A 12118-nucleotide genomic window follows, 5' to 3' on the forward strand; every position below is an offset into this window, starting at 1 on the left:
ATTGATTATCACATTTTTATGTGCAGTAAACTATGAAAAAAACATACTGAACATGTGAACTAAATGTCTACAAAATTTTATCATTAAACTTATCTGAAGTTATGCCAAAATGTTTTTTTTGTGATTGACCAAAAACTAACAGTGAGATTTTCCTACCTTTGAGGGAAAGAACATTGTAGTAGAAGTCATCAGATGTTGTTCCTGAGATGAGTGTGTGTGTCTGTTTCTGTACTGATGATTCTGTGTCCCCATTAATCCACAATCTGTTCATTAAACTGTTCCCTGTCCCATCTTGTATATATATGGTACCAGCTCCAGCTTTTACAGTGTTCAAATTATCATTATTTCCTCCTCCATAAGCTGTTATAGTTCCATCAAAGTCAAAACTATAAACACAAAATGTAGTTGAAATAATAAGCACATAAACATTTACTATCCAGATAGATAATGATGGTTTCCAAATATCATACTTTAAATATATTTTACTTAGGATTTTATATCCCAGGAATAGATTACTTTAACTAAATTTGGCAACCCCTATGCTCTACAATTTCATATTATTTTACCTTTTAACTTTTCTGATTTGAGCATATCTAATGAGTCTTTTGTAAACAAAACACATGTCTAATGTACAAAACTATACACTGGGTATTTTCAATGAGTTTTTTTTATATTCCAAATGTATAATACAAAAGTAAATATAAAAACAAAGACTTCTGAATATAAAATACTATTGCTCAGTTTGCTTATGTTGTTTGTTCTGAGTAATTACAGGCCATTGCAAACAACAAAAATAAATTTACTGCACATATAAACTATTGCTTTACCTTTGAGTAAAAATAAATTTCATTCTTCCCCCAGAACCTCCTCCTCCCTTGCCCGATCCTTGACCTCCATTCACTGATAATGTGCCATCACCAAGGAGGTTCCTACAGTAAGCCACAATAGTCCCACCACTGCCACCTCCAGCACCACTTCCTGTTGCACTAGTGCCGTCTACTTTGATTACACCTAGAAATGGAATAATTAAATATACAACAAAGCGGTGGCAAATGGTTTATAAATCATGTTTTTTGGTTTAATACAAATTTTCATTGTTTAATCACCAGTCTAACTATTCATTGACAAGAGAAAAAAACTGTTTTCATCTGTTAATTTTCATTTGAACATACAATTGCCCTTTCCATATCAGAATTTCTTTAACTTTACAATTATAATTTCAATACATGTAATACTATGATATATAATGTTGTGTCAATCAAAAATTATTTGCATTGTGTTTTTTATTAATCAAAGTCTATAAATTTTTATTACTTTGATTTTTTTTTTTTAAATGAGAATATTAAAGTTTCAATGTCTTTCCCAAATCTGAAATTTTAGTTATAACTTTTATGGTCTTGAATTATATAAACAACATCTGTTGAAAATTATATCAATATAAACAGGCATTTTGTAAAAACCTCAGACAAGAACAATTTTCACAAATGTCCAAGAGATGCAAACTGGATCAGTTTCTCATTCATTTCTGAACCAAAAAATCAGCTCAACACCTACAGACAAATGATGGATTTAATAGTGATGGGAGGATAAGAGGACAGAATAGACATGGGTAACTCTATCATGTCCATTTTTAATTTTGTTCCTTATCATTTCTTTCTGAAATAACTATTATATTGAGAAAGAATATTTGTACACCTCTACCTCATAATGCAGTAAAGAGCCCCACACTATAAATTTTCTGCTTTGTGGATTAATTAAAGGTTAATATCCTTAGGTTATCTTGAATAATCGTAAATTTTTTGCAATGATGGTTTGCCCTGATATCCCTTTAGCAATCTTCTCATTTCATTCTAACATACCATAATTAGTGAGATCATAGAATGTCTCAATCTTTAGATATCCTCCTCCAGCTCCTCCCACTCCAGAGTTAGAGTTACCTCCCCCACTACCTTCTTCACCTGGTACTCTGGTCAAATTATAGATGTCACCACCTGTATTGGATTCTGATGGAGAACCACCAGGACTGGCATATCCTGCTCCAGTTGCTAAATCTTCACCACTTATCTGAAAATAATTAATGAAACATTTATGTTTTCAATTGTAGGTATATTGTTTTGTTCCTGCCTTGAACCTTAGCTTTCATTTGATCTTCCATAAAATGGAAAAAAAAGAGCCCATCCTTCTTTGTCGTGTTACAAGCTAGTTCAATTATTAACAAATTGTTTAATCTGTATTAAAGCTTCTTTTTTTTTTTTCTTTATCTTAATCCAAAATATCAAGATCTAACTGATGACTTGATCCATCATCTCTTATATTTGACCTTTGATCAAAGAACTTAATATAAACAGTCTATCATCTCTACCTGCTTATTTGAATATATAGAATATCTTGTAGGAATACCAATGAAAAGGGATTTGTTGAGAAAGTTATGAGAATGTGATTTAAACTGTATTACTGTACTTATAATACACTACTAACAAGTACACACATTCCCACTATCCTGACCTTCCACAACTTGCATCACCCAACCTTACCTGTAAGCCTTTACCAGGACCTTGTTCACTATCATATCCCCCACCAGATAGATCTATAGTAGAACCAGGCTGTAACAAGATCTCATTACTCTGAAGTAATATTCTCTCTCCCTTCAGAGTAGAACCATAATGTAACTCTAATATGGTCAACTGTAGTACTTTCCCTGTTGTTTCAAATGTAACTGTAGCATAGTCTTTAATAATGAATTTAGCAAATCTGTAGGCTCCTACTTCTTGAGCGGTCAATACACCATCTTTGTATGTAGCAGTTCTGGTCATTTTAGAAAATGTGGCTACTTGACCCGAAGATACTATCAGGGTCTGGATATTGGTTAGTGTTCCTAAAATATTTTTTATGTATTATATCATTTATTAAAAAGCATAAATATGATCCTATAAATCTCATATGTCTAAGATTTTGCAGCTAAAGTGATCATAAAACAACTTTGTTTCCATGGGAAATTAATCCACACCTAAACAGATCTATGGGAGACAACTGCAATATTATTCATGATTTTTCTTTTGTCTGATTAAAATTTTCATCACCATTATAAAACATGGTAGTTAGAGAAAAATAAAAAGATGAATGATGAAAGAATAATAAATTTGTCCATGTCTAATGTTTGTTTTATTACATCATTCATACAATCATATCTCACCTTTAAACTGGTTATCTGCACCAAGTAATTCCACTGTTTTTGGCAGTCTAGCTTCTCCTAGTTCTTCTATATGTAAACTGCAAGTCAGTTTACTGTAGGAGCTTTCTATATCTGCACTGAATATTACATTGTCTTGTACGACCAGGAGGGATTCAGATCCACAAACCAACACTGATGCTGTAAAGTGAAGACCTGCTGTTGTAACTTTAATTGTAGTCTTGTCTCCAACTTCCATTTCATCAACTTCAATTGACGGTACTCCAGGTGTATCAATATGTGTAGCAGCTATACTATTCCCAGTAATTTCAGCATTATCAGATAGTAATTTACGATACAAAATATTACCAGATGTATACTTAAGGTATGCTGTTCCAGCCCCACCAGCCTGAGCAGTATCAGAGTTACCTCCCTTCAGTTTGTATGTCCCAGTGTAATTATAGTCTCCAGTACAGTACATGTAGACTCTTCCACCACCACCACCTCCGCCCGATGTGGAATTTCCACCAATAACTGAAACTGAACCAGATCCTAACATGTCTACTGTTTCTATGGAAACAGAACCACCACTTCCACCTCCTCCACTGTTAACCCCTTTGTTTCCATGGGAACTGATCATTCCACTCAAGGTCAGTATGTCTGTGACCTTCAATTTAACAATGCCACCACCAAGACCACCAATACCCTCTGAAGTTTTATTTCCACCGGCTGATCCAAATTCATCTGCAGTAAACACATGTCCAACATAAGTGACCAGTGGTTTTCCTCCAGAACTTGAAATTCCTCCTGAGCCTCCATGACTTGCTCCAGAACCATCCTGTCCAACACCAGATCCTGGTTCATGGTAACCTCCATCTACACTCAGTAAGCCATTATAAGCTACCTGTAGGGTGGGTACATCTATATAAAGATTTCTGGCACTCATTTCACCACCATATTTGATGTTAAGTTCGCTCAAGATTTCTAATGAATACCTATTTGATGAATCTTGTGCCACTTCTAGTTTTCCATCTGTGGTGACATCAAGGTTTGTAATAGAAAAGGTTCCAAGATCAGATAACTGTGTTGTGGTCAGGCCACTATGAGCTTTGGAACTGATGTATGCCTTAGCATTTAAACCTACTATCAAGTGGCGAAGTGCAATCACATTTCCTTGAATGTCTAAGTTCAGTTCTTCATCATAAGTTTCATCTTGTAACAAGAGTTTGGCAGGCAGTGTGGCAAAGCCACCATTCTCTATCAACATTTTACATGGTAGTGAGAAAGGATACTGGGTACCATAGCTAGTGGCTACAACAAAATATTGTGTTGTCTGCACAGTTAACAAGCCTGTATAATCTCCTTCAATTAGCTCTATCTCAATATTTGATGAACCACTTGAATCAAAGATCACTTTAGCATTTCCAGCCAGTTCAAGCTCTGACACTGTAGTGATACTATTTATAACTGTCCTGGAGTCTGTGATTAATTTGTTATTGTCCACCAACAGTTCTGTTTTTGGGGCTCCACCTGACAGTTGATATTGTTTATATACAGATCCCGCTGCTCCATGTTTAGTTCCTCCAGATCCACCAAAGGCTGTTGTAGCACCAAAGAAAGTGGTCATGACCTTGACATCCAATGCCATACGACCTCCTCCTCCACCACCTTTATTTGTACTGGTACCTCCATTGACAGAGATGGTACCATGACCTTCCAGACTGTCTCCAGTTATCTTGATGCTGCCTCCACTTCCTCCTCCTGTTGATTCACTATTACCACCATCAGCTGATAGCATGCCATCAATAGATATTGTGGTGGCAGTTATAGAAATAATTCCTCCTCCTCTGACAGTAGTGCAGCCACTTCCAGCATTTGTTGGAGAGGTAGTTGATCCATATGTTTTGTCTGAACTGCCACCACCCTCTCCACCATAACTGGCCCCATTCTCAGTGTTACCTGCCCCTGATCCTGTGAGGGAACCACTAGCTGACACAGATAGCACAGCATCATCCTCAATGGTTACATCAGTGGCCACCAAGGTAAAGGATTTCTCATCAGATTTTATAGTTAAAGATGATTTGACTTTCATATGGAATGTTGATAAAGACCAACTCACTGGATTTTCATGTAAAATTAGAGTGGAGTTATAGCCTAGCATTATAGACTGAACATTACTGTATGCTGCTCCAGATTTCAGTTCCATCGTGGTATATTCCTGTAATTGTAATGATGTGACTTGCAGGTTGCCAGTAGGTTCTATTGTAACAGTACCATGGTCCCATACTCTGAAGTTCTGTGCTATAAGTGTTCCATGTAAATTCAAAGTAGGATTTGACCCTGTGAGATCAAAATCAGTATTTATTCTGAGTGTTGAACCTGCTTCAATGTTAAAGTTACACTGACAGCCATGATCAAGTTCACCAAACACTGATATAATCAGCTGTGAATTTTCGGCTACAGTAACCGAGCCAGATCCATCAGAAATGAGTGTATTGATTGTCAGAGTTGTTTTGAGTGATAATGAGGCACCATTGGTAAGTTGGACTTCACTTAGAGAGCTTGGTAGAGACAGACCACTGTCAACTTCTGTTGTGCCTGGTTGGTCTATAATCAACATGGTATATTGAGATCCAGATTCGACCTTGGAAACATATACAGTTCCTGAAAAATAATCAATTTGCTATAGATAACTTGATTTTAAATTAAATCATTTGTTTATTCAATGTAGATCAACTGATTTATAATAAAAAGCTGAGGGAAATTATATTTATTTGTTCTAAACAGGAGATGAACAAGTTTACCCCTGTTTTGTAATAAACAAAACCAGATATAATTTTGGACATCGTAATTTAAAGGATTATAGTCTATGTTGACTTCAAATTGGCCAAGTGATATAAGAGACAAATTTTTAAAATATATACATTTACCGTAATTAATTTTTCAATGTACCCTGGCCATTTTGACCAAAATCATTACTCCAAACAACCCTGACTATTAACAAGTTAGTATGTCATGCAAAGAAGTTTCAGATTGTATTTCCCCATGATACCTAGACTTACTTTTACAACATTTTACTATTTGACAAAGGGACATTCAAACTCACAAGTCAAAAATAAATTGACAATGCTACGACTAAAAAAGAAAATGACCTACAGACAAACAACTTTAACCTGAAGTGGAACAAACAAAAGAAAGAATGGACAAACAAAAGAACAAACACACAGACCAGAAAACATACATCCAACCATGGGGTAAATAAATGGGGCATAAAAAGAAACAAAACTGTTATAACTGTTACTATTAAATTTACCTGGTGAAGCCTCATTTCCTGCTGCTGTGAGATCTCCTTCGTAGTTATATGTTCTAGAGATTTTAATAGAGATGCGTCCTCCCCCTCCTCCTCCAGTTCCACCAACAGCAGACAGTGTTCCTGTTCCAGACATGTCCTTAGCTGTAACCAGTATACTCCCACCACTGCCACCAGATGTTGCGGAATTCTGACCATTCATATTAATCTCGCCATTCAAAGTAAACTTATTAGCGATGTTCAACTCAATCTGACCTCCACCTGAACCAGAACTCAAAGAGGCACCAAAACCATTACTTCCATAGGTTTTAGGAGATATGATGTTCCCATAAATTTTATTTGGATTATTCTTTCCACTTCCTCCATGACTAGCTCCTGCACTACTGCTGCCTGGAGCTCCCTGCCCATTAGTCCTGTAACCTTTGCCGGTTCCTTCTATAATTCCTCCATATTTGATTTCCAGATTGGTGACGGTAATCTTTGTAAAGTTTTTACCAGCTGGATCACCAGTCAGGATAAGTTTTCCTCCTGCTTCAATCACAATGCTGTTATAAGAGTATGCTTTGGCTGCCAACTCACAATGAGTATCTCGGTAAATCAACAAATCAGTTGTACTGTCACACGTGGCATTTAACAATGGACTTATCTCATTAGTTTCAGTTGCCTGAAGTTCAAAACCACTATCAGTTATAGAGTATCCACCAGATGTGCTGTAACTGTGAGTAATTAATGTTGTTGCCTGATTTGATTTAAGACATTTTTCTGAATGTTCAAATTTTCCATTATGATCTATAATTATTGCTGAAAATGTCAATACACTTGTGGTTGTGTCATCAACATAAGAGCTACCTGTCCGAGCTGGATTTCCAGCTTTCACAGTACCACTGTTTCTGATGTAAAGATTGCTGGTCTTTGGCATCAATGTTCCACAAATTTCTAGTAGGTGATCTTTATCAATAACAACGTTCTCTGGTAGTTCAAGTTTGCCATATTCAGAGACATGTATGGACGTCTTTAATGTCAATTCACTGACAGCTGAGGGATACTTAGTTGATAGATAAACTTCATTATACTTGTCAACAGTAAAAGTTGTAAATGTTTCTCCTGTTATGTCTCCTACAGTAGCACTAAGGGCAAAACCTACACTACCTCTCTCTGTAAAAGCAACTGTAGAGTGTGTTTCAATCTGTATTTTATCTATCGTGACAGAGAACTCGGTAATGGGTACAGGTATTCGGCTGATTGAATCTGTTACTGTATCCCCATTGTTTATTATTATCTGTAAGGAAAAACAAATCTTTTTAATAAAAATCAAGCAATTCTTTAAAGATAGATCTTCATTGGTATTCAACATAAAAATGTGCAATATTTTTTGGTGTATAATATAATAAAATTCAATGAAGTACAACAGTGCTAGAGTGAATAAACTAAACTCCTAGTAAAATTCAATAAACATAGTGAATCAACTCCCTGTAAACACAATAGAGCTACAGTGAATCAACTCCCAGTAAAACACAATTGTAGAGTGAATTAACTCCCAAAAATTAGAAACAGAAGTAGAGTGAATCAGCTTCCAGTAAATATCAACAAAACTAGAGTGAACTAATCTTCAGTAAATAACAACAAAAGCAGAGTGAATCAACTTCCATTAAATAACAACAGAAGCAGAGTGAATCAACTCCCAGTCAATAGCAACAGAGTTAGAGTGAATCAACTCCCAGTAAATAACAACATAAGCAGAGTGAATCAATTCCCAGTAAATAACAATAAAGGAAGAGTGAATCAACTCCCAGTAAATAACAACAAAAGCAGAGTGAATCAACTCCCAGTAAATAATAACAGAGATTAATAGCATAGAGTTGAAGTGAATCAATTCACAGTAAATAACAACAGAGTTATAGTGAATCAATTCCCCATAAATAACAATTGAGGTAGAGTGAATCAACTCCCAGTAAATAAAAACAGAAGTAGAGTGAATCAACTCCTATTAAATAACAGCAAAGCTAAAGTGAATCAACCTTCAGTAAATAACAACAGAGTCCAGTGAATCAATCTTTGGTAAATTACAAAAGGGCTAGTAAATAATAATGGGTAAGGGCGAATCAACTTTCTGTAAATAACAACAAAGCCAGAGTGAATCAACCTTCAGTAAATTATTCAATATTAGACTGCAATGTGAGAATTCAGACTAAATAAGTTGTCAGTGATAATGGATGAAGAAAGCTTTAATAATGTGAGCCTTAAAAAAAGACATTATTTATCTTCATGAATGATCCTCAGCAATTTTTATTGTTAACATCATAGAAAACTTTACCTTTCTGTCAGGTTCTAGAACATAAAAAAAAACTTTACCTTTCTGTCAGGTTCTAGAACATCAAAAAAAATGTTACCTTTCTGTCAGGTTCTAGAACATCAAAAAAAACTTTACCTTTCTGTCAGGTTCTAAAGAATTGATATCCTTGGCAAGGTAGACAACTCCAGCTGCTCCTGATTTGTAACTTGCTTCACCTTTACCGCCATAAGCTCTCATATGACCATTGATATTACCACTGATGTATTCGATCGCTATCAGACCTCCTCCTCCACCTCCTCCTGACATACCATTTCCTCCATTCACACTTATTGTACCTGAAATTATAACATAAATAATCTAATATTTCCTGTAACTTCTATTTGGACAATAAATATCCTGTTCAAAGGGGAAGTCTCTAGTTAAAACATCTAAATGAATGGAAATGGTTAAAACTTTCTTAAAAATCTAATTGATAAAAATATTCCTTGCTTTGTCACAAATTTGATTTTAGAAAGATCCCATATGAATATCAACAGTGATATGTCAAAGATTGAATAGTACAGCAGTATCACTGTAAATCTAAACCAACATTCAATAATTTTGGATGGAACTCAATTGACCTATTTTCATACAAGCCTGGATGTGTATATAAATCTTACATGTATTTAACAGTACCTTAATTTTAGTTGAACAGCCAAGACTTAAATAATAGTGTTTAGTTCAGACGACTAAAAACCATATTTTTATCATATCAAAAGTAACAAGAATGTGTCCAAAGTACACGGATGCCCCACTCGCACTATCATTTTCCATGTTCAATGGACCATGAAATTGGATAAAAAATATAATTAGGCATTAAAATTAGAAAGATAATATCATAGGGAACATGTGTACTAAGTTTCAAGTTGATTGGACTTCAACTTCATCAAAAACTACCTTGACCAAAAACTTTAACCTGAAACATGCACTTTCATTTTTTATGTTCAGTGGACCGTGAAATTGGGGTCAAAAGTTTAATTTGGCTATAAAATTAGAAAGATCATATCATAAGGAACATGTGTACTAAGTTTCAAGTTGATTGGACTTCAACTTCATCAAAAACTACCTTGACCAAAAACTTTAACCTGAAGCGGGACAGACGGACGAAGGAACAGACGGCCGGACGGACGAACGAACAGACAGACAGACGAACGGACGCACAGACCAGAAAACATAATGCCCCTCTACTATCGTAGGTGGGGCATAAAAATTATTTTTTTTACTGTCTATTGATTTACACCTTAGATAGTTATTTATTTAATTATTACTTAAAACTTTTATGATAGTACCATACCAGTGACTTGAGCTGCTGAAGTGGACACCCATACACTTCCTCCAGAGGCACCACCACTTGTTATATTGGCACTCTCACCACTAAAAATATAAACACAAACTCATAAAAAACTTTTATATAAAACATATTAAAACTCTTTCACTGTTTATATTTGCTAATTGATAAAACTTTATCAATCAGTTTTAAATAGGCATAAACAGAAAGATATTTTTCTTCCACAGAACTTCAGGATTATTCATTTTAAATCAATGAATGTAAAATACATCTTCAATCAACCTGAATATAAAAATGAGTGGCAACCTGTTACTTCACAATTTTTACAAAAATAAACATAGATTTACTATTCAGCCACCAACAGTTTTTGCAATTACCTGAATTTTTCAAATATTGCTATCACAGTGATAGACTTCTTTCTACCTTCACTTATTTTGGTATAATATCATGCAACCAATACCCCCTATCATTTCAAACTTTAATAAAATTATTTGGTATAAATTTAACTTCTTTTCATATATCACTCAGCATTTGAAAACCATACTCTAGTTTGTAATCAGAGAAACAGATACATTATTAATTTCCATAATTAAAGAATGTTTGTTAGAACACTCACATACCCCACGCCCCACTTTGCAAACAAAATCTCACTAGATTCACAACTCCTACATAAATAAACTTTAAAAATTCTTGTGAATATGCTCATTTACATAGAATTTCCTTATCATCTAATCTTATCATAAAAGTTTGTTCAGTGGTTTCAGAGGAGTTGTGATGACAAGAACAGGACTTTTCTAGAACAACAAATAAAAAAATGCTAACATTAATACAGATAAATCTGTTATTTTTTTAAAACTTCAAACATCATTGAATAACACAATACAAAAATATCATCCCATGCCACCTCCTCAGCTATTTAGGGACATAAACATTCTAATGAAAGGGGTTAATGTAAAACAAAGGGAGCTAATGTTTCATACACTTACTCTGCAGTAATATCTCCTTTATGTGTAAATGTTGTGACCTGTATATGTAACACCCCCCCTCCATGTGTGCTGACACCACCTGAGCCAGGGGATGAGGGTTTAAGATAGGAATCATATGCAGTTCCTCCAGTACCATTACCAATACCTCCTCCTTCACCTCCATGGGCAGCACCAGCATTGTTAGATGCATAACCTGAAAGATATTACAATGTAATAACGTCAGGTATAAGAAACATAAAGGTTAGAATATGCATAAAATGGTAACATCAGTCTTTGCTGGTAAAGAATTTTGATTATATGTCATACACTGATTTTTCCTTCTGATTTTGAATTTCACTTTACAGTATATATCTTCGTTTATTTAAGGAATGACTGTAATATTTTTTCTGTCTATGAAGAAATAACATAAAAAATTTGGTGCACACTGAATAACGTGCATAGCAGGTTATTTAACAGTGTGCACCACATTTTTATGTTATTTCGAATAGACAGAAAAAATATTACAGTCATTTCTTATAATTTAATTCTAAATTCCATTTTTAACTGTAGAAAACCATGAAAAAGCGTTGATGACGTCATGGTCACATGACTGAATTATGTCTATGGGCTGATAACAAAATAACGTCGGCCAATCAGAAGATGTGTTACATCCAAAAGGAGTAGGTTCAGTAAGACCCCTTTTTGGCCCCAAAATATAGCAGTTTTACAAAGTTGTTAAAATGTAAACTTTTAGTTATTTATTGGACAGTAGAATGCTTCTGCTACATAAATATGGGCTGTTTTTGACATAACAATGCACATATATCATTTACTAGCACCATAAAGTCATGCTAATTTACTGAAATCTTCACAATTCTAGCATTTTAGTGAAATTTTAGACAGTTTTCAGGTAAAATGAAAGTGGCCGCATTCGTGTTCATCCTTAATATTGAAATGTAAGTTGTATTTTATGATAATACATAATATATAAAAAAAAGGTTGAGGATGAACACGGATGCAGCCACTCGTTTTTGACAAAAACCATCTGAAAAGT

The 12118-nt window shown here is 34.6% G+C and overlaps 1 protein-coding gene across 1 annotated transcript in view; it reads right to left on the reverse strand.

Moving 5' to 3' along the window:
• The window catches only part of LOC139515761 (uncharacterized), a gene marked incomplete in the record, with an annotated part of 192747 nt that overhangs the window by 57825 nt on the left and 122804 nt on the right, over window positions 1–12118 (reverse strand). Inside the window, 9 exon segments of the mRNA XM_071305446.1 lie at window positions 157–386; window positions 828–1011; window positions 1860–2064; window positions 2535–2875; window positions 3194–5833; window positions 6483–7758; window positions 8908–9107; window positions 10106–10185; window positions 11086–11278. Coding sequence (XP_071161547.1) covers window positions 157–386; window positions 828–1011; window positions 1860–2064; window positions 2535–2875; window positions 3194–5833; window positions 6483–7758; window positions 8908–9107; window positions 10106–10185; window positions 11086–11278 — 5349 coding nt within the window.

Source organism: Mytilus edulis, chromosome 1 (assembly GCF_963676685.1).
Source record: "Mytilus edulis chromosome 1, xbMytEdul2.2, whole genome shotgun sequence".
Classification (NCBI taxonomy): domain Eukaryota; kingdom Metazoa; phylum Mollusca; class Bivalvia; order Mytilida; family Mytilidae; genus Mytilus; species Mytilus edulis.